The sequence below is a fragment of the Balaenoptera acutorostrata genome, chromosome 18, assembly GCF_949987535.1.
Source record: "Balaenoptera acutorostrata chromosome 18, mBalAcu1.1, whole genome shotgun sequence".
NCBI lineage: Eukaryota > Metazoa > Chordata > Mammalia > Artiodactyla > Balaenopteridae > Balaenoptera > Balaenoptera acutorostrata.
The window spans coordinates 58,450,834-58,477,929 of NC_080081.1; the positions used below are offsets into that span (position 1 = coordinate 58,450,834).

At 44.5% G+C, this 27,096-nt stretch overlaps 1 protein-coding gene across 4 annotated transcripts; it reads left to right on the plus strand.

Annotated features, from left to right (window-relative positions):
- SERP2 (stress associated endoplasmic reticulum protein family member 2) lies at positions 1-26,089 on the plus strand. Of its 4 annotated transcripts, none has more exons than XM_057532516.1 (4): positions 1-225; positions 4,881-5,025; positions 18,780-19,184; positions 25,652-26,089. In XM_057532516.1, exons 1-2 carry the CDS (start codon positions 142-144, stop codon positions 5,001-5,003), a joined length of 207 nt encoding a protein of 68 aa, XP_057388499.1. In that variant the 5' UTR covers positions 1-141; the 3' UTR covers positions 5,004-5,025; positions 18,780-19,184; positions 25,652-26,089. The 4 variants fall into 4 exon arrangements, with proteins under 4 accessions (XP_057388499.1, XP_057388497.1, XP_057388498.1 ...); XM_057532514.1 differs by having other exon boundaries at positions 4,881-4,953; XM_057532515.1 differs by having other exon boundaries at positions 4,881-4,953; positions 18,943-19,184.
- The last annotated feature ends 1,007 nt before the right edge of the window (positions 26,090-27,096 follow it).

Below are 27,096 nucleotides of genomic sequence, written 5' to 3' on the forward strand. Positions count from 1 at the left end.
CGGGGTGCGCGGGGCTCGGGGGCCGCGCGTTGCCACCTGCAGCGCCCGGGGCCGGCGGGACGCGCTTGGCCCTGTCGGGGGCTTACGCTGGGGGGGGATCCTTGCAGGTGGGAGTCGAGAGCGTTTCCTAGCGCCCGAGCCATGGTGGCCAAACAGCGCATCCGGATGGCTAACGAGAAGCACAGCAAAAATATCACCCAGAGGGGGAATGTAGCCAAAACCCTGGTAAGGCGTGGGCGGCGCTGACCGGGCGGCGCGGGGCCGGACCGGGCCGGGCTGGGCGGGCGCGGGGCCAGCCTCCCCCTCCCCAGCGCCCCGGGCTGCCCCTCCCGCGGGGTCCCGCGCGGTGGGCGCTGAGGGCCGGGCTCCCCGCGGCGCGGACTCGTGCTCGCCGGAGCGGAGGGGGCCCTGGTTGGCCGTGGTCCCTCTGGGAGCGGCTGCTGGGGCCACCGCGGAGGCGCAGAAGGGCCTCCCCAGGAGAGAACTGGGCCTTTGTCTCGGGGAAAGACGAAACTCACATCCTTCAGGGAACAGTTAAACCAACTGCTTGACGCCGGGGCCTGGAACCTAGGAGGTGCTAGCTCGGTTTTGTTGAATGAATGAATGAATGAATGAATGAGTAAAGGGAGGCCCTTTGCCACGTCTCCCTCCTAGGCTTCATCCCCTGCCCTCCATCCCCAACAAACACACCAAGATAAGGTTTTCTTTCCTGTCCCTTTGTAATGGTCTCCCTATATAAATTGGGAATTAGGAATGCTATTCAGCCCGTTATTTCCCTCCATCCTCCTCTTTTGCCTCTTCTCCAGTGAGGTCCCGCACCACTCGGCGAAAGTTTAAAAGCAACATTCCCCTTGTTCACCTCGTCAATTCCGGCTCATCCTGATAGTATGTTCCAGAACTTTAGAGACTAGCTTATTGCCAGGCATTCTGCACCTCCAAAACTGTAGACTAAAGCTTTATAACAATGCTTACGTAAAATCTGTGCCTTAAGTACAGGGTTTTGTGTGTGTGTGTGTGTGTTGTTTGTTTGTTTTTAGGAAAGCAAATGATCTTCAACAGAAATTGCCAGGCCCATAATCCCGGACATTCAGAGGCAGCCCTCGGAAGAGTTGTTGAGTAGTGCTGGTCTCCAAGTGTATGAGCAAAGGCGCATGGAATCTATTATCCCAGACACTTCAGTGGAAGTTCAGCTGAAACTTGAGGTTTGGCTGGAAGAGCTTGCAGACTTGATGAGGCAGTTGCTTTTAGCCAAAGGCATGAAGCTGGTTTGATTAACTGAGCACAAAGCTGGATCTGCAATCTCTACACCAGAATTCTTGCAGAACCAAGCAGTACTATGGCAGAGAAACCTTAGCATCAAATTTGGATCTTTATAGGCAGCTACAAGCTTAAGTTGTGCTGGAAGTTCTCTCATTTGGGAGTTAGATCATTTAGTTGTTATTGGGCAGCAAAATGCCAATATGCCATTGAATTGGAACTATTTTTCACGTAGATCTCTGTTTTCCCTATTTTTACTCAGGAAAAAAAAAACTTGCTGTCCAAATTGACATTGAAAAACAATTTTTAATGGATGTTAAAGTATTCAGGGTTTATATCCCTAGGAGATCAATTCTTCCCAGGATATCATACAGACTAGCTGATTTACTGAAAATTTCTAGTTGTGTGGTTCCTTTTAGTGAACTAAAAAAACAGAGGTCACTTAATTCTTCTCAGTTGACAACTGATCTGACTGCAGAAGCAACGACAAAACAGAAACTGCTTTGCAGAGCTGTTTTACCCATTAGGCTTGGTAAAGTCAGTGTCTGCCACTTCTGGCTTCTCAAGACCACTAGAAAATGTTTGGTACCTGAAACAAAAATGATTGGCTCCAAAATAAGAAAAGAAAATGGAAAAACTGGAGAAAAAGCTGTTTAAATATCTAGGAAATGTAGTCAACTTGACTGCAGTTCAACTTAACTTTCAGAGATATTTTCAAATTATGTTTAATGTATGGTCTGAGTGGATTTTTAATAGGTTCTGATATACCATGGAGTGGGCCCTTCAGAAGTGCCTGGCACCTATGAGTGTTTCTAAATGGTCCTACTAACTTTGTAATGAAAGGTTTCCAAACCAAGCCACAATGTATGTTTATTTTCCCTTGGTTAGAAAGGCTTTTTGGTTAACTTTATTGTAAATGGATCAGCTTCCAAAAAGAAAAATGAAATTCTCTTTCAAAAAGAAACACTTTAAATCTTAAATCTCCTTTTCCTAATTAGAGATCAAACATGATTATACTTTGAAAGAAGTAACTTGTAAGGGGTAACTTGTTCAGAATGAAATTCAATAAATGCAGACACATGAACAGATTCTAACAGAAAATTCAGACTAATTGTTCAGAAATAAACTCCTTTAATTGTATATAGATGCTTGGGTATTTCATTATCAGCTTACAGCTATGGAGTGAATCAGTACTGTTCTCCCAGATAACAGAAATGGAATAATCATTTCATGATTATACAGTAGTAACTCCTTCAGAATGAAAGGGCAATTTAAATTTCAGAATTCTGAGTTACCCTGCTGGTATCTTATCACAGGGAAAGCCATCCATTTTTTGGAGCCCAGGGAGTGACAAATTCCTGCTGGTAATGAACCGTGTCATTTGCAGGATTCTACTGCTTTTCTTACCTTTCCCAGCAATAGATTCAGGCTTAGGTGAATTGTCCCAACAGATTTGTGCTGGGCACTGCTTCCCCAAAAAAGTAACTCAAAGCTCTCAAAAAAGGATATATTGGTATTATGACCAGCCAAGGAGTTCTTGAGCTCTGAAAGTCCCCAAATAATATTGATTCACTGTGGAATGTCATCAAAAAGGATTTTGTGTTATCAGGATGCAAGCTCTGTATCCTGATAATTTGAGTTTTTCTGCAAAGGAAAAAATAAATGACTCCATTTGGTATCTGCATGAGACCAAAAATCCATCTACAGGCTCCTGGATTCACTTGTTGAGTCTGCTGGAGATAGAACTAAATGAATTTTTTCGTTTAGCATCAGTGGGATGACAGCAACAGAATTTGTTTCTGGTCAACTATCACAAGTGATTAGGAAGTTGGCAAAGGGGCAGAGGGGTGAATGTCACACTCTGTTCAGGTAACTTTATTTAATACCTCTATTATTTACTTGCTCTGATCTTGACCTGGTCTTAAGTGCCAAAGAATGACACAGTACAAATGCTGATTAAAGTTATCCTATGCAATTATTTAAGACTGATCTTGTCTTTCTTCTAGTCAAAAGAAACCATCTATTCCCTTGCAGTGTGATTTGCCACCATACAAGAGTGTTGGTAGATACAAGTGGTCAAGGTCGGAGAAGTGAGTGGTTTTAATCCTTAGATTTTACCTGCCACCGACACTAATCCATACTTCTCTAGTAAGAGAAATGCTGGAATAACCCTATCACCAATTAGGAAGTATTAAAATAGCCAATATCCTTCCTAGACCCTTTCTTTACTCTAGCTGACCTAAGACATCATATTTAGTGGGGCTTGTATGCTTGTTCATTCTTCGAAGAACATTTATTAATCATCTATTGTGTTTAAGTTCTGGGCCAGACGTTGCTATACATTGATATACGAAAGAGACACAGTGCCTGCCCTTGCAGGGCTTACAGTCTAGTGGAATGACAGACATCAAACACAGTATCACAAGAATAAACATCGAGATACAAACTGTGATAAATGCTATCTAAAAAAAGTACTTGGTGATTTAAGTGCCAAGTGAACTCAACTGAGGTAGAAGAGAGAAGGTTCTCTAAGAATGGAACAGGTAAGCTGAGAACCAAAGAACTGTTGCCTTGTCTATGATAAAATAAGTTCTCTAACCTATGTTGGCCACAGCCTATTTTTGGCTCATGCCAATGAGGGAATATTTAGTGAGTTCTTCATTTTTCTTCACTCTACCATCTCCCTTTTCACTTGAGAAATTCCCCACATTTTCAGATGCCTTTCTCAGAAAATATTGGTTTTCCATTGATTGATTTGCTTGTAAGGACCAAGCCTTACCTGCACACAGACCCAGAGGAGTTGCAGAGGGACCTTCCTCTGATGTCTGTGCTTTTGGCTTGAGAAGAGCAGGAGGTACGCAGGGCTGGTCCGTGTGGGGACCCCAGTCCCCTTGTGCTTCCCGGGGATGCTGAGATTTCTCCCAAGCATAAGCTTCACTAAGAATTAGGAGGTTTATTACAAAACGCCGCTCCCCTCATCTCCATACACAGCTGCTGTGGTGCGTCTACTGTCCCCAGGCTTTCCACTGCAGTGGCTTCCCAGGTTTTTAGCACTTAGAAAGTTTTGAGAAAATGGCGGTGCTCTGTGACCCTGCTTGGAAGCCACGGATGCAGGAATTCAAGATGAATCTGTTGGAGGAAAATCCCCTGGCTCTGTAAAAAGACAGACCTAAATGTGCCTCTTGTTCCAGTTAGCAAAGCTTGAGCCTCAGTTTCTCAAGTACAGGATGGAGATGATAATACTGGCCTTGCGTGGAGTTGTGAGTGCTAGAGATCGCGGATGTTGGCTGCCTTCTAGGGTGCCTGGCATGAAGTGTGCTTTCAGCCAATATCATTTTTGGCTTCCCAAGTCACTGTATTGGTTTGTGTTTTTATACCTCATCTGTCCCCAGAATATTTAAGAACCACCAAGTTCATTGAGTTACAGGCGTGTAAGTAAGGTTATTGATGAATTTTCCCAAACCAATCTTGATCCCTTAAAATTGACTTTGTTCGTCTAGATCTGCCCGCTGGCATTGAGACTGGGTCTGTCTCATTCACAGAGGTGTCTAGTGACTAGCCATACTCAGTAAATGTTTCTTGAATGAATGAAGCTAATCTTACTTTCTCCCATTCCCTTTCAGAGGCCGCAAGAAGAGAAATATCCTGTGGGCCCATGGCTGTTGGCACTGTTTGTTTTTGTTGTCTGCGGCTCAGGTATGGGTTTCTCGCTGCCCTTATATCCCGTGGTCTCCTTTGTCCTGTAAAAACACATGTTTTATTCTCAAGGTAAATAGACAAAAACTATATTGGTCTGGGATTCAAGTTAATTGCTGCCCGAAGTCTTCATCTTAATAGGTTTTGATTTCATTTCCATTCCAGCAAACAGAGTAGAGACAGAACTGATATGCTATCAAATCATAATCATAAAATGATTACAGTGAGCAATTAAACTGGCTGGCTACACTTCAGAGTTCAGTTAAAGCTTTCTCTGAAGACCTAACCTAAAAAGGGCATTTGGAACAGAAAGTGGAGCACCTGTCTGCCTGAGATAAATCCACATTCCAGAGAGAAGGAGAGGCCATAGGCCTTAAGGGAAGCTCTGCAGAGATGCTGAGTAAAACAGAGCCTTTGACCTGAGCCTCGAGGTGCAGTCACCTGATGCTGGAAGGTGGCAAGTTAAGAGAGCTTTACTTACATACACATACACACACACACACACACACACACACAGTGCAGACTTGACCAGAAGGATCATGCAGTTGTTTCTAGTCGACTTCTGTAATTGGGAGCCTTGACTTAATTCCTGGTCCCCATGGGTTGGGTCTCTGAAGTACTGGTGAGTGGAGGTCACTTCTATCAACAAGGTAGGTCTTTAGATGTTCCCATCCTCCATCTCCTCACTGTTGCTGAGGGCAGGGAAGGCGAGGAGTCCACATCTTCCTGCAAAGATCTAGACCTCCCAGGAAGACATCATTCCTCCCCAATGGCAAGAGATGCCCATGACTGAAGGTGCCTCTGATCTTTAGGAGACCACTCTTACAAGGAAACGAAAGCTCTTAGGAGGAAGGAGGGATCCGATAGTCTTGGCACTATTGCCAAACAAGCCTTTGTGTGAGGCTCAATTTTTTAAAAGATGATTCCAAGATGAGAGAAGATCTTCCACTCCAAGAAACGAAAGTGTATGCCATCCCTAAAGATGTGTCCTCAAAGGGAGTCTTTTGTCCAATACAGGGATCCCTCATCTTTAATAGAGTTTACCCGGCCACTGCTGGAATACTTCAGGAGTGCTCACTCCTTCAAAAAGCCTATCCCATTTCTGTGCAGCTCTGATTCTATTGGAAACATCTCCCCTCTTTTGAACCACACTGTGCTGTCTTCTCGGTAGTTCAGGTGTGGACGCCGAAAACCACACATCTTGGACTCTTTTGCTTCTGAACGTCTTGACTCTTTGGATATTTTCAAGATGACTGCCTAGTGACTCCTTCTACAAACTCAACTTCCCTAGTTCTCTCAACCTTGTCCTCATAAGTTGTAGTTTCTAGATCCTTCTATACATGCCATGACTCTCTTAAAGTATTGCATTTGCAACTGCAGAAGTTGGTCTAGAAATGGTGCAACTGCTACAGAGATAGTAGGTCTGTCCCTGCTTTTTGTCTCATAACCCTGCTTTTATTAATATGCCCCAAACAGTTTATTTATTTATTTATTTAACATCTTTATTGGAGTATAATTGCTTTACAATCTATGTTAGTTTCTGCTGTATAACAATGTGAATCAGCTATATGTATACATATATCCCTATATCCCTTCCCTCTTGCATCTCCCTCCCACCCTCCCAACCCACCCCTCTAGGTGGTCACAAAACACTGAGCTGATCTCCCTGTGCTATGCAGCTGCTTCCCACTAGCTAGCTATTTTGCATTTAGTAGTGTATATATGTCAATGCCACTCTCTCACTTCATCCCAGCTTACCCTTCCCCCTCCCCGTGTCCTCAAGTCCATTCTCTACATCTGTGTCTTTATTCCTGTCCTGCCCCTAGGTTCCTCAGAACCAATTTTATTTTGGATTCCATATATATGTGTTAGCATATGGTATTTGTTTTTCTCTTTCTGACTTACTTCACTTGTATGACAGACTCTAGGTCCACCCACTTCACTACAAATAACTCAATTTCATTTCTTTTTATGGCTGAGTTATATATTCCGTATATTCTATATATGTGCCACATCTTCTTTAACCATTCATCTGTCTATGGACATTTAGGCTGCTTCCATGTCCTGGCTATTGTAAACAGAGCTGCAATGAACAATGTGGTACATGACTCTTTTTGAATTATGGTTTTCTCAGGGTGTATGCCCAGTAGTGGGATTGCTGGGTCGTATGGTAGTTCTATTTTTAGTTTTTTAAGGAACCTCCATACTGTTCTCCATAGTGACTGTATCAATTTACATTCCCACCAACAGTGCAAGAGGGTTCCCTTTTCTCCACACCCTCTCCAGCATTTATTGCTTGTAGATTTTTTGATGATGGCCATTCTGACTAGTGTGAGGTGGTACCTCATTGTAGTTTTGATTTGCTTTTCTCTAATGATTAGTGATGTTGAGCATACTTTCATGTGTTTGTTGGCAATCTGTGTATCTTCTTTGGAGAAATGTCTGTTTAGGTCTTCTGCCCATTTTTGGATTGGGTTGTTTGTTTTTTTGATACTGAGCTGCATGAGCTGCTTGTATATTTTGGAGATTAATCCTTTGTCTTGCAGTTTATTTTTAACAATCACAGCACCTCCTAGACTTACAGAGAGCTAATGGCCAGCCAGGCCCCACCAAGCTCTTCTTCACGTCAACTTCCTGCAAGCTTCAGAGATGCATCTCTATACCCTCCCATCTAAAGTTGTCCCCTATCTGCATCACACATTGTTTTATTTTATTCATGGCCCTCATCAACATTTTGAAATTATTTAATTTGCTTACTTATTATCCATTTCTCTCTACTAGGATATAAGCTTAGGGAAGACAGTATTTGTCTTCCACTAAATTTTTAGATACTAGCACAGTTTTTACCACATAGGGAGTGCTTAATCTTGTTGGCTAGATGGATGGATGGATGGATGGATGGATGAAACCAAATATTCCCCATGCTGTAGATATTAAATAGACTTTTTTTTAGACCTAATATAAAGCTCCATGAACATTTCTATTTTAATTTCATTGTTGGTTGGAAGCTGTTTTTCTACAGAGTAGCCATAAAGTATGGAAACATAGAAGAACATAAATAATAAATGGCTTACTGATATTACATAATAATGTACAGTATGGTTAGTGACGTTACATGATGTATTCAGTGTATTGCCCTGCATTAGCAATGCATAGTTCAGAGCACTGTGAAAAATTGCAATGAATGTGGTGCATCAATGCAGCATTTCCCTCAGTGCCTGCATAGTCACCTGTGATGCGTTGCCTCAGACGATCGCTCTCTGATTTTCTCCCCAAAACAAAACAAACCAAAAAACAAACAAACCAAAAAAATGCCATTAGCAGGCCACAGAAAATCAAGAGGAAAAATCCATCTGTATAAAAAAGTTATCTATGTTTTCACCATATGATAATCTCAATAGATGCAGAAAAAGCTTTTGACAAAATTCAACACCCATTTATGATAAAAACTCTCCAGAAGGTAGGCATAGAGGGAACCTACCTCAACATAATAAAGGCCATATATGACAAACCCACAGCCAACATTGTTCTCAATGGTGAAAAACTGAAACCATTTCCTCTAAGATCAGGAACAAGACAAGGTTGTCCACTCTCACCACTAGTATTCAACATAGTTTTGGAAGTTTTTAGCTGTAGCAATCAGAGAAGAAAAAGAAATAAAAGGAATCCAAATCAGAAAAGAAGATGTAAAGCTGTCACTGTTTGCAGATGACATGATACTATACATAGAGAATCCTAAAGATGTTACCAGAAAACTACTAAAGCTAATCAGTGAATTTGGTAGAGTAGCAGGATACAAAATTAATGCACAGAAATCTCTTGCATTCCTATACACTAATGATGCAAAATCTGAACAAGAAATTAAGGAAACACTCCCATTTACCACTGCAACAAAAAGAATAAAATACCTAGGAATAAACCTACCTAAGGAGACAAAAGACCTGTATTCAGAAAACTATAAGACACTGATGAAAGAAATTAAGGATGATACAGATGGAAAGGTATACTATGTTCTTGGATTGGAAGAATCAACTTTGTGAAAATGACTATACTACCCAAAGCAATCTACAGATTCAGTGCAATCCCTATCAAACAACCAGTGGCATTTTTCACAGAACTAGAACAAAAAATTGCACAATTTGTATGGAAACACAAAAGACCCTGAATAGCCAAAGCCATCTTGAGAAAGAAAAACGGAGCTGGAGGAATCAGGCTCCCAGACTTCAGACTATACTACAAAGCTACAGTAATCAAGACAGTATGGTACTGGCACAAAAACAGAAATATAGGTCAATGGAACAGGATAGAAAACCCAGAGATAAACCCACGCACATATGGTCACCTTATCTTTGATAAAGGAGGCAAGAGTATACAATGGAGAAAAGACAGCCTCTTCAGTAAGTGGTGCTGGGAAAACTGGACAGCTACATGTAAAAGAATGAAATTAGAACACTCCCTAACACCATACACAAAAATAAACTCAAACTGGATTAAAGACCTAAATGTAAGACCGGACACTATAAAACTCTTAGGGGAAAACATAGGCAGAACACTCTATGACATAAATCACAACAAGATCCTTTTTGACCCACTTCCTAGAGAAATGGAAATAAAAACAAAAATAAACAAATTGGACCTAATGAAACTTCAAAACTTTTGCAAAGCAAAGGAAACCATAAACAAGATGAAAAGACAACCCTCAGAATGGGAGAAAATATTTGCAAACGAAGCAGCTGACAAAGGATTAATCTCCAAAATATACAAGCAGCTTATGCAGCTCAATATCAAAAAAACAAACAACCCAATCCAAAAATGGGCAGAAGACCTAAATAGACATTTCTCCAAAGAAGATATACAGATTGCCAACAAACACATGAAAAGATGCTCAACATCACTAAGCATTTTGAAATGCAAATCAAAACTACAATGAGGTATCACCTCACACTGGTCAGAATGGCCATCATCAAAAAATCTACAAACAATAAATGCTGGAGAGGGTGTGGAGAAAAGGGAACCCTCTTGCACTGTTGGTGGGAATGTAAATTGGTGCAGCCACTATGGAGAACAGTATGGAGGTTCCTTAACTAAAAATAGAACTACCATGCGACCCAGCAATCCCACTACTGGGCATACACCCTGAGAAAACCATAATTCAAAAAGAGTCATGTACCACAATATTCATTGCAGCACTATTTACAATAGCCAGGACATGGAAGCAACCTAAGTGTCCATCGACAGATGAATGGATAAAGAAGATGTGGCACGTATATACAATGGAATATTACTCGGTCAAATAAAGAAATGAAATTGAGTCATTTGTAGTGAGGTGGATGGACCTAGAGACTGTCATACACAGTGAAGTAAGTCAGAAAGAGAAAAACAAATACCGTATGCTAACACATATATATGGAATCTAAAAAAAAAAAAAAATGGTTCTGAAGAACCTAGGGGCAGGACAGGAATAAAGACACAGACTTAGAGAATTGACTTGAGGACACAGGGAAGGGGAAGAGTAAGCTGGGACAAATGCACTACCAAATGTAAAATAGATAGCTAGTGGGAAGCAGCCACATAGCATGGGGAGATCAGCTCCATGCTTTGCAACCACCTAGAGGGATGGGATAAGGAGGGTGGGAGGGAGATGCAAGAGGGAAAGGATATGGGGATATACAGGGATATACGTATGCATATAGCTGATTCACTTTGTTATACAGCAGAAACTAACACAACACTGTAAAGCAGTTTTCCAATAAAGATGTTAAAAAAAAAAAGTGATCTATGTTTTCAGGCTTTATGGCCAACCTGTAGATTGTTAGATCTTGAACCTTGAGCCTTTTATCTAATTATCTCTCTCTCCCAGCTTTATGGTTTCTTGAAAGTATGTTATTCGTCCTAGGCACTGATAAAAGTCTAGATTTGGCGAAGCCCACAGAAAACAATTAGAGACAACTCCCCTCAGGTTGACTTGGAACCTCTCAGCAAAACTCCTGCAAGCAGTCCTTGTGTCTTGAGGGTCCCTGGTGTGCCTGGCACAGTGCGGGCTTTGGAGATACAAACTCCTTCAGGGGGCAGCTGGCACTGGGGAGACAGATAAGGAACATGTCGTTGCTCCCAGGAAAAGAGCACTCTGACAGCAGAGCACCCGGAGAGCTTGGCAAGCGTGGACAAGGGACTGTCTTAGTGCGTTCGGGCTGCTATAACAAACTACCAGAGACTGGGTGGCTTATAAACAGCAGAAATTGATTGCTCACAGTTCTGGAGCCTGGAAGTCCCATTCGGGTCCCAGTGTGGTCGGTTGGGTGCCCCTTTCCCAATCACAGACTTCTCCTTGTATCCTCACATGGCATCCACACGTGGTAGAAGGGGCTAGGGAGCTCAGTAGGGTCTCTCTTACAAGGGCACTAATCCAATTCATGAGGACTCCACCCTCAGGACCTAATCACCTCCCAAAGGCCCCACCTTCTACCACCATCACATTGGGCATTAGGATTCCAACATGTGGATCTCAGAAAACACAGTCAGACTATATCAGGGCCTTCTAACTCCTACTGAGCAGAAGAGAAAGTTTCCCAGAGAAGGTGCCATTTGAGCTGAGTTTTGAAGGACAAACAGCCAGACAAAGGGAAGGTTATTCCACATGAGGGAACACTGCATGACAAAGGCGCAGAGGCCTGAGATAGTACGACAGGCTCAAGACTGGCCAAAGCCCAACCACAGGGATCTGTGAGCCTCCGTCATCATGTAACCCTTGTTGTCAAGAACTAAATAGATACAGAGCTGGTGGGTTTTTTTGTTTTTTGGGTTTTTTTCTTTTTTGGCTTCAAGATACACAGTAACCGGGGCCCTGTCCGGTCTGTGCCCTTGGGTAGCATGTAGGAGAGGGGAAAAAGCCAATAAGTCATTTAGTCTGGCTTATTTTTCTCCAACCTGTGCTAGTTCTCAAAATCCATCCTTTCCAAAGGGATTAAAAACCTTCTCTAAATTACATGTTAATTAAAATTTTGCCAGGCTTATTGATTCACATAGTAGGAACTGTATCTTTCCCCCCGTTTGGGTAAATTGGGACATTTGCTGACAACAATCTTTTGGAACCTTCCCCGTCTCCATTAGTTTTTTCAGGGATCAAGTACATTGTCTCTGCTATCCTCTCTGCTGGTTTGTCCAGGGGCCTGGGATGGGAGCCTGCAGGGCGTGGAAATTTGGACTTAAAGTGGCCAAGAGAACACACCACTTACTGGCATACTACATCCCCTGCCTGCATGTCTGGCGCTCTTCTAAGGATGCTTCTTTAAATCTAGTTAAAAGACCACTAGCTTCTATGGAAAGGCTAGACATCAAACAGGGAGTTGGGTCCTCTTAACTTTATCCTCTGTTAACATGCCATCATGATCCCCAAGCAATGGACCTCCTCCTTTTTAAAATCATATCTAAAAATAATCCACCACCATCTCCCTTTTTTTTCTTATTTTCTTTCCTTTCTTTTTTTTTGCCAACTTTAGCATTTTTTTTGCAAGCTTCAGCTCAGGCCAAGCTCTGTTCTCACAGAAATGTGTCACTCTTCTCAGTTCGTCCTTGGTACTGTGCCCTTCCTTCTATCTTTGTCCGTGTCCTTTTCTAAACCAAACACGTCACGAAAAACACAATAGCTCCTTTAGATTCATACCCGTTGCCACGTCTCTGGGATTAGTCACAATTCAGTTCTTCTTGCAGCTCCTACTCTCCCTCCTGAGTTCCTCCCTTTTCAGAGTCGCAGACCATAGGCTCCTACCTATCTTTTTTATTTAATTTATTTTATTGAAGTATAGTTGATTTACAGTGTTGTGTTCATTTCCACTGTACAGCTAAGTGATTCAGTTATCTGCCTATCTCTTCTCTTCGTTTAAAAGAATGCGATTATGACCACCTAGAGGGGTGGGATAGGGAGGGTGGGAGGGAGACACAAGAGGGAGGGGATGTGCGGATATATGTATAGGTATAGCTGATTCACTTTGTGATACAGCAGAAACTAACACACCACTGTAAAGCAATGATACTCCAATCAAGATGTTAAAAAAAAAATGCAATTTCCTCAAATCTAGCTCTTCCCTTTATCCGTTCCTCTGCTTTACGTAATGAGCCTTCTCGGTGCCTGGATGATTGAAGCCCCTTATCACTGCTCTCGCTTGCTTCTGTTCCCCTTTTGTAGCACAAAGTAGGAGAGACCCGCCCCATCTAGCGTCCTGCCATCATCTGTAGTGTGCACAACAGCACCTTCAGCCCTGCCCTTGCCTGTCACGCTTGCACAAAATGCAGTGGAGTTTGCGGCGGGATTTCCATGCCTCTGCAGACACACCCCTTCCTGTGTCTGTCCAGCGGGTCCCTTCCCTTTGAACAGGATACACCCGTGTGCCAGGCTGAAGTTCCATTTCACCAAGTCCCTGGGATACCTCTGAGGTCATTCACCCTCTCTGAGTTCATGTGGTTAATTATTCATATTTTGTAGATCCTTATACAGATAAAAAAAATATGAAATCTTCTAATAGTAGTGAAGATGTTGATCATTGATCTGATTCTCTTGCTTTCGTTACCTCACTCTATTAAACCCACTTTTCTAATTGACGGTGGGCTGGGCAAAGGGCTCTTTTTTAGAAATAGTGTCACATAGAAAACAAACTTACGGTACACCAAAGGGGAGTGGGGAGAGGGGGAAGGGACAAATTAGGAGTTTGGGATTAACAGATACACACTACTGTATATAAGAAAGATAAACAACGAGGACCTACTATATAGCACAGGGAACTATATTCAGTATCTTGTAATAACCTATAATGGAAGAGAATCTGAAAAAGAATATATATATATACTGAATCACTTTGCTGTACACACCTGAAACATTGTAAATCAACTACACTTCAGTTTAAAAAATTATAGAGGGCTCCCCTGGTGGTGCAGTGGTTAAGAATCTGCCTGCCAATAAAGGGGACACGGGTTCAAGCCCTGGTCCGGGAAGATCCCACATGCCGCGGAGCAACTAAGCCCGTGCACCACAACTACTGAGCCTGCGTTCTAGAGTCCGTGAGCCACAACTACTGAGCCCACATGCTACAACTGCTAAAGCCCACGCGCCTAGAGCCGGTGCTCTGCAACAAGAGAAGCCACGAAAATGAGAAGCCCGCACACCGCAACGAAGAGTAGCCCCCACTCGCCGCAACTAGAGAAAGTCCGCACGCAGCAACAGAGACCCAACGCAGCCAAAAATTAATTAATTAATTAATTAATTTTAAAAAATAAAAATCATAGAAATACTGTCAGTGTACCTAGGGTAAATAAATTTTCAGGTCAGGCAAGTCACAAGGAATGCAGGTTTTATCTGTTTTCCTAGTATCTTTTGGGAAAAAATGAAGAATGGTAAAAATGTTGACCTTTAAGTATAGGCTCACTTATTGGTCACCTTTACTCCATTTTACGTGGCAAAACAAGTTAACAAACCTCCAAGAGGTTACGGGACCCCATTATTATGGGGAGTGATGTGTCACAGCAGACTCTTGACCCCTTCCTCCTCGGCTCCTTTCCTTGGCCTTCCTTGTTCTCCACACATGCCTTTCGTGCCAGCAGTGCTGGTGCTGATAAGAGCCAGATAACGAAAAGGAAGGAAGAGGAACCGGGGGAGCGGTGAGGGCACAGCGCACAGGCACCCGGAGACCCCTGGCACAAAAACACGTGCCCAGGGAATGCCCACCCCTCACCAGGGAGGCCCCAGTCCAGCCCAAGTCCATGGTTGTAACCAGTCAGAGGACATTATCCAAATACTAAATACACCCCTCTTCAGAGGAAGGAAATTTCCACTTTCCAGGATTGCAAAAGGTCTCTTCTTTGAAAACTGACCAACTGGCAGTAAATGGATAAGAGGCTTCAGAGGGGAGGATAGTTTGGGGCTCCGCCAGATGTGGGTTCAAAGCCTGGATTCGCTATGTTTCTGCTGAATAACCTTGGACAAGTTCATTACTCTCTCTGTATTGATTTCCTTATCCATCAAACGGGGATAGGAGGAGCCCCTCCAGAGGTTGTCCCGGTACTGAATGGTTCCAGGGACGTAAGTGCTGGCCCACAGCACACTTGAAACCTGCAGCTTCAGTCACCACCACCTCTGTCCCCATCGCCCTCATGTAAAGTAGTGCACCATGAATGGGGCAGGTGTGTGAAGGACACTGCAGGCTCCCATTGCCTTCCATCCTCCCAGGCCACGCCTTCACCTGGCAGGCTCAGCCACTCACGTTGGTCTTGACCTTCCAGAGAGCTGTAGACCCCTCCTCTTCACTCCAAGGACGAGTGTGAGCAATTTCAGTGATAGCACTCCCAGTGGGTGAGACTATGTTCCCACGATAAAGCATCAGAATCTTTCAGACCGACCCAGGCAGAAAAAAGGAAGCGCCCAGAGCTACACTAAAATCAATGAATAGGGGTTTGTACTTTAAGTTGAATATCAGAAATAAACTAAGTTTTATTCCCTTAAAGCAACCCAAATGCACCACCGTTTTGCTATTTAAAAAAAAAAAAAGAAAGTTTTCTTTGTGAGCTGCAAAAGCTTGGCGAACAGCGTTCCTTTGAGACATGGAATTGTCCAGATAGGACATCTCAGGGCCATATCTTGCTTTGTCTGGTTTAATTTGGAAACTAGCCTTATTGTTGTTAGTATGATATACATTCCATCAGAAATCTAAAACCTGTTTCTTAGTCAGATACCTCTTCCGGGTCCCCTCAGGTGATTATTCCAAACAGGCCAGAAACTTTTCTTGTTCAGATCTTGACCCAGGACTTTTGCTTGGGCCTTTTTAACTGGTTGCATTTGTCTTTATTTGATCTCCTAGGACCCCAGATTCACACTGAAGCCCCAAGGGTTTAAACACCCCCCTCTTAGAGACTTGGCCGTTTTTTCGCTCCCGTTTTTATAAAAATATTATCTTCCATTTCTGCAGGCGGTGGGGCCTCTTTCCAGATAAGCAGCTCGTCCTGACTCTCAGTCCCCGGTTTCAAAGCCTGCCTCTTTAGAGAACTGTTTGATAGCTTCTGAAGAGTACTTGTTTTTATCTCGAGACTCAGAGACAAGCGTGACCCGGAATGTCCGTCTGAGGCGGCAGAGATGCCGTCACACAGATACACCAACTGCTATCTGCGCGAGACACTTGCTGTCTGCGTGTGCTTCCCCGGACCATGGATGAAGCCCGTCCTGCTGATTGTGCCCACGGCCCTTGCCCCTGGGTCTTCCTCTCCCTTTTGTCCTCATCTCTTTCAGGAGCCTTGTGGAGAAGGGTTCTGAGGCCTCCCCAGAGCTCTGTGGCAAGTATGCTGCTGTGTATCAGTGATGTCTGGCCTGAACACGGCAGTGACAAGCAGGGTCCCAACCCCGGCCTACCCACCTATAGTGTCAGTGCCGCAGTGTTCACAGGACAACTGTCTTCAGCATTTTTGACTTTCCTCTTGGGCTAGAAGTTTCACCTGGACTCAGTGACAGTAGGTCTTTCCCTTCCCATGCAGTTGACCAGACAGTATGTTAGCGCTTATGTGTGTCTTGTGATCCTGTTGTATCGTTCACCTCTCCTGAGCCCAGGTGTGTCCCTGGGTGTGAACAGGAAGCAGCAAGCTGAGAGCAGTCTTCTCTGTCCTCCTCCCTCACTGAGGTTCCAACCGGGGTCATTGGAACCACTATTTAATCCCCACTGTGCTGTGATTCTCAGAGGGAAACTTACATACCAGCCACACCCCACCTCCCTCCCTCAGACTACTTCTCCCTCATCTATCCCTCTGTTTCAATTGCATTTCTCTCTCTCTGGCCGAACCTGATACTCACTTCCTAATTAGAGATTACGTGAATTTTAGTCGTTCTTGAAGTCTGGGTTTTCTTGAAACTGATGAGCTTATATCCCCCATCAAAGGGAAACCTCTAGGGTAATAGGATTAACCAGTGACTTATTTCCTTCCTAATTTTCTATATTTTCCAATTTTGTCAATGAACATATATTACTTGTATAATCAGAAAAAAAATAAGTGTATTTTGAGAGCAAAATGGTTAAACTCTTGGTTTTAGCCTCTTTTTTTTTTTTTTTAAAGCAGTAGACCTTTTTTTTTTTTTTTTAAAGTAGTAGACCTCTTTGTTCAAATCTTAGAGGGAAACAAAAGAAAAGCTGTTCTGGTTGAAGCAGGATCTGTTATGTGTCTGTGTTTATGTCTGTGTCTGTTTGTGTATGTGTATGTTTGTGTGTGTCTGTGTGTGTGTTCGTGTGTCTCTGTGTGTTTGCGTGTGTGTTTCTGTGTGTATTTTTGTATGTGTGTTTGTGTGTATCTGTGTAGTGTGTGTGTGTGTATAGGGGTGCCTCCTGTGTTACTGGATATACTGATTTTTTATCATCCCCAGAAGGGAATACACATCTGGACCCTCTTTGCCCATCAAATAGCAAATTGTGTCCGGCCCGGCGCTGGCCTCTGTGATTCCAGAGTTAAGGCCTTTCCCAAAGAGCCTACTAGGTTCATTTGGCACCGTCAGTTGTGAGTAGCTGCACTGTTTCTGGGCAGGGACGTTCCCTTTGTCTGGCAGTTAACAGACTGTACTCTTCTCCTGTATCTGGTAGGCACTCTGCCTGCCGGGGCAGGACTGGGGAGAGATAACGTGTCACGGGCTGGACCGTTTTTCAGGACAACCTATTCAGAACAGATAAGGAAAGTGATTCCCTGAGATGTTCTAAGCTGCGCCTGAATGCCTCCTGTCCTCCCGGCCTCCTGTTTCAGGTGGTCCAGTGGTCTCCCTTTATGCATGCGCTGGAGGCCCCTCCGTTTCTGGAAGAGCCCACAGCCCCACCCTCCCTAGAACTGGCTGTTTTGTTAAGGACGCTGTGGCGAGGGAAAGGACTCAGTCCTGTGTGAACCAGCTCCGGGGCCAGCCTCCTTGGGTTGCAAACCCGGCTCTGCCACCTACTAGCCGTGCGGGCTTGTCCAAGCTACTCACCCACACGCCCACTCCAAGCCTCAGTTTCTTCCATTCTTAAAAGGGATAGGATCCTATCTGAAAACTCCTAGGATCCTCATGGAAATCAATCCTGAGGATTAAATGAGACAACGCATGCCACACGTTTGGTGGAGTCCTGGTAATAGTTGTACAAACGTTTCTTGTTATTGTCATTATGTTGACGGCCCTTAGTTGCACTGTCTCCTTGCCTCTCAACCCCCCTGGCAAGGTGCCGGCCAAGATTCTGAATGCTTGCAAGGAAAGAAAGATAACATCTTGACCTTTGTGATGGGGAGAAAACTTGGGGGAGCAGAGCTCTGAGATACTGGGGAAGCTGCAGGAACCCCAGCTCCCACCTGGATAGGTAGAGAGAAGGGTTTGCCGGCCAGAGGTCAGTGGTGTCACCTCTACAGGGACAGCTAGAGCTGGAGCCTCTTCTCTCCTTCTAGAAAGAACTCTTTAAAAACTAGCCAATGGGGGTGAGCAGAATCTATTCATACAACTATTTTGGCTACCGTTTCTTGAGTACTGATTATAATGCCAGGTCCTACACTTATATTTTCTTTTCTCATCACACAGTCCCTACAAAGAAGCTATGGTACTCATTTTTCCAAATCACAAAACAGAGGTTCAAAGAGGAAATCCACCAGCATCCCGTAGCTAAAAAGAGAGCTAGTACCCAAACCTAAACTCCAAACCCATCTGCTTTCTATTATCCTGCATCCTTCTCTCTTACCATTTCCCCCAAAATACCATGGAGCAGATTTTCCACCAACTTTAGGCCTTTAGCATATGACTGTGTATTGAAAAGAACTCCTGTTAAAACATCTCCTACTTTCCCTGCCAGAAAATGTGTGCCGTCCAGAGGTTCCAGATGGATGGCCATTCTCGGTCTGCTCCCAGGTGGATAAAGCCCTGACCCAGCCATGGGCTGCTTCTTGACTGGGCCATCACCTTGCTCTGTCCTGGACACTTGCTCCAGGGCAAATTTGAATTCACCGTGTTTGCAGGTCGACCACATAAGCACTGGCCTTTCCTGGAGACTGCCCAATCTATCTTGAAATTGTGACACCCAGAGGGAGTCACAGCCCCGAGACTGGCAAGTTTGAGGAACTGAGCAGCCCTGGGAGAAACCTTTCTGTTTCACCACAAAGGAAAGCTTGAGGACATGCGTCTGCTCTGGAACTCCTGCCTCAGGATCTGAGATGGACGGTCTGGAAAAGATGTCTCATCAGCCACTGGCTCCCTCAAGGTGACCTACAGCCTCGCTTGTCATGTGCTTCACTCTGCCCTGTGGCCCTGTGCCCCTAGGGCCCTTTGGGTCTGTGTATGGTTTCCTTCTCGGAAGAGTGCTTCTACTGTCTGCCATTTTAATGTGGAGAGAGCATCCCATTCTTTGCTAATACGATCTCTCTTTTAATAGTGCCCTCCTGCCCTCACCTATCCCTGGCTTCCCTCTCTTTCCCGTCTTCTCCATCTCTGGAGAAGCCATGGGGAAGTGGCATCTTGCCTTTGACTATCTTTGTGCTAATTCTTTCAGGGAGCTTAATGACCCACCTTGGCGATGTCTTGTCTCCTAACATCTCTGCTTATCTTTCTCAAGGCCCATACTTTTCTTACCAATGCTTTCATTTTTTAAATTTTTTAAATGAAAAATAATCAAAGTTGTGTGAATTCTAGAGTCGGCTTATCCTCCTAAAGGGTGTTCCTCTGGCCTGTCTTGATCTCTCTTCTCAGCAACTCCCTTGATCTCGCTTATCGTCAACCATTTACTTTCAATAAATGTCGTTTTCGGGAGGCCCCATTGTCTGGCAGGGTTCCAGCTTTCTGACAGTCTCCTAGGGGATCCACTTGTGTCATCTCTGTGTCCTTTGGGCACTCCCAGTTAGCTGGGGTGGGGCAGTGCCCAGGGAAGAGTGGATTGGGCTGGCCCAGCTCCCGGCTTTAAGGGGTTTATGTTCTTGACTTGTGACTTGACTTCCCCTCAAGAACTGAGCTCTTGGAGCAATTGAATCTCAAGGTCGCCATTTGATGCTGATTCTTTAGGTCTGAAGAGTAATCAGTTGAGGTTTTTAAAATGTATTTTCCTCCACACTGTTTGCAATTTTTCACCGTTCAGTCCTTCAGTAAATTTTTACTGAGGACCTACTATGTGCCCGGTGCTGAGCTTAGGCCCAGGGGTAGAGCTGGGAGCAAAACCATCCCTGCTCTCCTGGAGCTTGTGGTCTAGTGGGGAAGAAAGATGAGTCAAACAAATAATTATGCTGAAACATGTAAAATGTCAGGCATGAAAATGTTCGAAGGAGAGGAACATAGGGCTGTGAAAGCATATACAGGCCAACCTTGGAAACATTGCAGGTTCGGGTCCAGACCACTGTAATAAAGCTAATATCGCAATAAAGCAAGTCACATGAGTCTTCTGTTTCCCAGTGCACATAAAAGTTTTGTTTACATTATACTGTAGTCTATTAAGCATGCAATAAATAGCATTATGTCTAAAAAAAAAGTATACATACCTTAATTAAAAAATGCTTTATGGCTGAAAAATGCTAACCATCATCTGAGCCTTTCAGTGAGTCCATCAACAACAGCAACATCAAAGGTCACTGATCACAGATCACATAACAAATATAAGAATAATGAAAATGTTTGAAGTATTGTGAGAATTACCAGAATGTGACACAGAGGCATGAAGTGAGCAAATACTGTTGGAAAAAGTGTTGCCCATAGACTTGTTACACACAGGGTTGCCACAAACCTTCAATTTGTAAAAAAAAAAAAAACACAAATCGCAATATCGGCAAAGCGCAATCAAACGAGGTGTGCCTGTAATGCAAAGGGCTGGTGTGCTCTAGGGAAGTGGTTCTCAAAGTGTGGTCCCTGGACCGGCAGCCTTAGCATCACCTATGAACTTGTTAGAAATATACATTCTCAGTTCCCACCCCAGACCCACTGGATTAGAAACTCTAGGGATGGGGTCCAGTGTCTGTTTTCAAACATTTTCAGGAGATTGTGAGACCTAAGTTTGAGAACTCCTGCTCCAGATGGTCAAAGACGGCTTCTCTGAAGAAATAACTTCTGAATTTTGAAGTAAAAACTAGGGAATAGGGTAGAGTGGGGAAAGTATTTCAGACAGAAAGATTGGCATGTGTAAAAGCCCAGTAGTAAGAGAAGGGAGCTTTTAAAAACAGGAGGGCTTACCGTAAGAGAGGAGGAGAGTGGAGAAGGTGAATCTGGACAGGTTGCCGGGGGCCAGGAGATGCAGGTCATGGAGGTTTCACCAAGGATTGGGCAATAGAATGCTTCTGGTGTGTTAGAAACTCAAGGAGGGCACGATCTCACTTGTTTTTATTTAAAGAATAATTCTAGCTAGCGTACGGAGAAAGGATTGAAGGAGGAGCAAGAGTAGACCAGTGGAGGTCACCGCAGGAATCAGGGGAAAGATGATGGTAACTTGGACTAGGGTGGTTTCTGGAAGGATGGAGCGAAAGACGCACAATCACAAGATTATTAGGTAATGCCCACAGGTCTTGGTCATCAATCGGAGGTGTCAAGGATGACTCTGGCATTTTTGGTGTACGTGCAAGATGGAAGATGATGACGCCAAGCTTGGCAACGGGAAGAGATCATGAGAAGGTCCTGTTGCATTTGACGTGCCTTTGAGCCACTTGTGTGTAGGTATCAATTAGATGGTGGAAGGTGTGGATCTGGAGCTCCGAGGAGAGGTCGGGGCTGGCAACACACATGGGTGAGTCATCAAAAGCTAAGTGGCAACTGAAACTGTGGGCCGGGATGAGATCACCTGGGAGAAGGAATGTAATGAAGAGAAGAAAGCCAGCATGCTCACTGCAGAACTTCAACATTCTTGTTTACTGGTCAGGAGGAGTTAGGATGACCTCCATAAACCACGTTTAGTGTAAAGAGCCAAAGAGGAGGCGGAAAACTAGAAACTAGGAGAATGGTGTGTCACAGAGGCCAAGGGAAGAGAGTTTCCAGGAGGGAGCGCTCAGCGATGGTAAGTAGGGGTGTATGACAAAAGGCAGCTGAAGGGTGCTAGTTGGATTAAGTGACATGGAAGGTCATTTGTATCTTTAGCAAGAGCTGTTTCACTGGAGTGAAGAGAGAAGCTAGAATGCAGTGGAATGAGGTGGAACCCAAAGGTAAGGAAATGGAGAAAGTGAGGACTTAGACAGCTTTTTGGAAATGGTTGTAAAGAGGAAAAGGACACCTGTGGATGGGAGATGTGGAGTCAGGAGGATTGTTCTGGTTGATTTTTGAGTTGCAAGTGCTTCTTGCATGTTAAACCCTAAGAATTTCATTGAAAGGGAATGGTTGAATAAAAGAGAGACGTGATCGTCCGAGGTTACCAAGGACCAGGATCCTGTACAGGTGGGAGAGTGTGGAGGCTCTCAGATTCTGTAGTTCCCACTCTAGCCTGGATCTTCCTGAACCTCTGACCTGCCCAAGGCCAGATCCCCTGACCTCGAATGCCTGCCATCCTTCCCTTTCTTGGCATCCGTCCTCCCTGCTGGCTCGCCTGCCCACAGCGCCTTTCCTGCAGCCCGCTTGGCTGTTTTCTCTGCTTTGTTCACCCTCTGTTAAGTTATTAACTTGTCAGGGTCTAGACTCCCCACTTCCTTTCCCACTTTGAACCCACTCTTGGCTCCCTTCCCGTTCACCGCCTCAGAAAGTCAGCATCGGGGAGGCCAGGGCTGTAGGGCGGGTCATTACTGGCGGGCACACAGAAGTACAGTTAATATAATTGGTACAGGATGGTGAAGCCTTCTTAAAGACATTGACATTGATACAAGCCTTCTTAAAGACAGGGATACAATTCATAAAGACATTGAAAAAGGAATCATAAAACACAACCATCTCTCCATTATCTTAGAGGTGGAGGCAAATGGTGAACTTAAAATAGACTTTATTCAAAGTAATTTCTCCAAGAGGGTTCAATTTTAAAGGGTCGCCTGTACACATGTTAAAGCCCATCAGATTTTTACCTGTTAATTCATGGATTCAATTAGGGTCAGGAATGATCTTTTATTAGTTTTTAAAGCAGACTCAGAAACAGGTAAGTTGTTTTAATATGTGTTGCTACTCTGAGGCCAGCAAACTTTGTCTGAGATTCTTAAGAGAAATTTGCAGCAGTTCCTTAAAAAGAATTGAGTGGTTTTATCGTTACCCAGCACTTTTGAAGTCATGAATTAACTTAATAGGGTCTGATGGACTAAGGGACAGCCTGTTTCGTATTCATTGACCTATATCCTGCTAATAATGATTCCTTGTCTACGAATAAATCTCAGGGAGAAATAACATTTTGGAGCATCTATTATGGGCAGATATTTTACTTATGTCCTCATATTTATTCCTTCCAATCCTTTGAGGTACATATTATCTACAGTTTTATAAATAGAGAAATCAGGGCTCAGAACTAGTTAGTGAATTCTGAAAATTCACACCTCTAGAGGGTGGCAGGTAGCACCTGAGCTCTGGTATGCATGTTCATACATGGAAGCAACAGCCATCATTGTAGTAATAGTAACAGTAATAATAGCAATGACTCCCATGCACCAAAACCTTGATGTGTGAGGAACCTCATCTATGTCAGACCATTTAATCCCTGTATTAACGCTGCAAGCAGCATGGTCCTCATTTCACAGCAGAGGAGACAGAATTGAAGAGGTTAAATTATTCATGCAGACACAGAGATATTCACAAGAGCTGGGATTCAAACCCAGTTCCCTCTGACCCTAACATTCCCCTCTAAAGTAAGCCTGTTTGTCCAAATTAGGGATGTTTTCCTGATCCCAAGAACAAAGCCTGAGGCACGGCAGATGTAAATATTTTTTTCCTGATGTGCTTGAATATACAGCTGTCTTCCAGCACTCCTGCGGAGCCAGAACACAGAAATGTTTATTTGATTTTTATTCCTTGTTAGCTTTGGTAGAGGAGGGTGGAAACATCCGTGTTCCGGCAGGCTTATACATTTGGGTAAGGTACTTTCTCATCCATCTAGCAACTTCTCCTGTTAAGGGCCACCCCCCAGATGAGAATAAGCCAAGAAAACCTCTGAGCACAACCAGAGTTAAATATCACAACCTGTTGAATTAACTCCTTTATCTAGAGAAGAGTCTTTCCAACCTTCACACACAACTGGTTGACTCTAACTTTATACATAGTTCTAACAGCCTTTGTTTTCGGCTTAGTCTACAGTAGCATAATAATAGAAGAGGGCCCACTGCAGATTGGTGTTGTAGCACCAGAGATGTGACCAGAGATAAGAATCATCGAGACCAAATAACCGCTAAGAAGCAGAAATGCGAGCCCAAGAAGTACAGCCAACCGGAGCTATTTTGGGATCAGATCAAACACTGTGCATCCTCTATAACCATATTACAGCAGGGTCTTATTAGTTATCACTTCTTATTATGGTCACACTGGACATTCATGAAAACTTAATATTAAATCATGTTGGGTGTATATCCAATTTAGGAAAGTCGTGATGATGCACACAGTGATTTTTTTAGTTTATAAAAAACCAACTACATTAGTGCTTTATCTACCCTTCAAATCTAGCTGTCCAAGAAAAGAGTCCCCGGGGCCCTCGGTGTGAACTATCTTTGGATCCCCAAAGCACAATGCCTGGCACATGGTATGTGCTCACTAACGTTACTTGATAAAATGTCAACCAGTTTTTGTTTCTCGAGGGTTCTGGGTAGCATATTTCACTATGGTTACTTAGGAAGCAGCATTCCTGGGTATATTCCAGGATGACTTTATGAAGGAGAGAAGGGGTAAGCCCCCTGAATGTTCTGTGCTTGTTCTGTTTTTACACATGATTACATGATACCCAGCTGCCCCTCAAAAAAAAAAATCATTCTATATGTGTTCATTGCTATTATTATCATGACTGTCTTCATCACGATGGACCAGTATTGTGTATGTCACATCTGGGGAGGATGTGAAAAAGAAGTTGGACCTTCGTCCCCTGGAACACATTTAAACCCTATAAACCAAACCAGGCTGGGTGCTATCCAACCAGCTCTTACCAGAATAAGGGGAGGGAGTCCCAGGAATTGTCTGTGGACGTTCAGGCTACCCAACCCTTCAGGAAGGAGTTCGGTCCACTTAGTGAAGACGGTGCCCTGAATAAATCAGTGTTGCTCTCGGTGCATTTCAAGTCGAATTTCAGAAAGTTCCAGGCCGCCTGAAGATGCACTTGTATCAAAGGTTATCAGCAGCCGGGGGCCCAGCTCCACGTGTCTGCTCCCAGCACCTGGCCTTCCTTCCAGTTCAAGGGCAGCTTCTTTTCCAGGTCACAGCCATTTTGAAGAGGCAGCGTCGCTGACCTGTTAAATGAGTGCCCTGCCTGCACGAAAGCGCTGTCCCCCCGCTTCCCAGCAGCATCAGAACATTCTGGGGAAGAGGGCCAAACCTCTCAGGGCCTGAGGGATTTCTGGCCTTCACTCCTGGTGGAATTAGCAGGAGTTATCCATAAATCCCCAAGGCATCCATCAGCAGACAGAGCAAGACTGCCTTTTTAAAGAAGTTCACTGACCTCTTGTTAACTTAACTCCTTGTTAGGAAATATCTAATCAGCTGTGTGCTAACAGGTCCAGGGCCCGGGGTCAGCAGAAGCAGGGCTGGCGGTGGGGCTGGGTTTCCAGCTGTGTGCTGTCTGGTGTCTGAGCCGTCTGTTTTGTTTCCCTCCTTCAGCCATCTTCCAGATCATTCAGAGCATAAGGATGGGCATGTGAGCGGGCTGGGCTGTGACACGGCCCCCTGCCGCTGGAGGGTGGAGGCCACTTCAGCTCTTAGCCGGGTATCTGTGGGAAGCTGACAAGCCACCCAGAAGAGAAAAAAAGGCTCCCTCAACTGTTCCCTGATCACTTCATCGTGGATGTCAGACCAAATTTCTTTCTCACAGGACATCTCGGTACATCTGTGTTCTCAAGCGGAAAGGACATTTTGCTTTGCAGTTGGCAGGATTGGTAGCTCTCCGGGTGTCTGCAGCAGAGCTGTCTGTCTGCTTTTGCGCTGGGTTTCACTGATGTCTGCATGTGGGCTTCTGAATGATCACCGCTTTACTTTCTATGGATACAAGCTCTGCTCCATTGGGAATTGCTTTTACAAATAAATGTCTTTGTTCAACCTTATACACTGTGTGGGTTCCAGTGAGAAAACCAAAGTGAAGATGATGTTAGGAAAGCTCCAGAGGGATGGGTAGGGTAGGGGACTTGATTATGTAACTGGAGAAGGTCAGGGAATCTGTGGCCTGGGAACCAAGGCTAGGTTTGCCCAGCCGGGCGCTGGCCACCCTCAAGGTCTTTGCCTGAAATGAAGTCCTGGGCAGCTCTAAGGACCTTGGGTTTTCCACACATTTCACAATGTGTGGATCTTTTGGGGTTCTTTCTTTTTTTGGTTCGCTCTTTGTTGTTCTTTTTTTTCAATCCGGAAAAGGTACCTACAATGTGTGTTAAAGTCCACTTAGCCATTATCTCCTCTGTGGGCTGCATCAGGGCTTGGTGCATCCCAGAGGCCTCTTTGGGAAAATCATCCGACCTCAGGCCCAGCCCCCCCCTAACACAGAGCACCGGGCAGGCAGGAGTCCTGCCGGCTGGGTGCGTGAGGTTCAAGGTTGGTGGGCGAGACCCTCCTCTCCCCGGCCAGCCTTCCCCACAGCGTCTCAAAGTGTGGACGGCCTGCATCCTGTCTCCATGTGTGTGTGTGGGGGGGGGGTGGTAGGAGGATGCACCTCAAAATGCAGACTCCTGGGTTCCACCTCAAGCCTGCTAAATCCAAATCCCCACCACTGGGGCTAAGAAGAAGTGTTTGGTACCAGCTCCCTGGGTGAGGCCCGTGTCCTCTACGCCGAGATCCTGAGAAAGCCCCGCTGAGGAAGGAGTGGAGTTCTGCCCCGTTCTGATGAAGCAAAGGCAGCCGAGCTTGCTCTTAAGCAAAGCCTCTCCTGGCAAGGACTGGGTGACATCTGGCCTGCCCCCTGGTTGGGACTTCTCATCTTGCCTAAGGAAGTCATAGGGACAACCACCCAGACGACCTGAAGGATTAAAGATGCTCTCACTGTGCAACTTCAAACAGGCCTTCACGATTGTTTTTTAAATTCCATCTTTGCGTCCTTAGCCATTTTTTTACATCCCTTA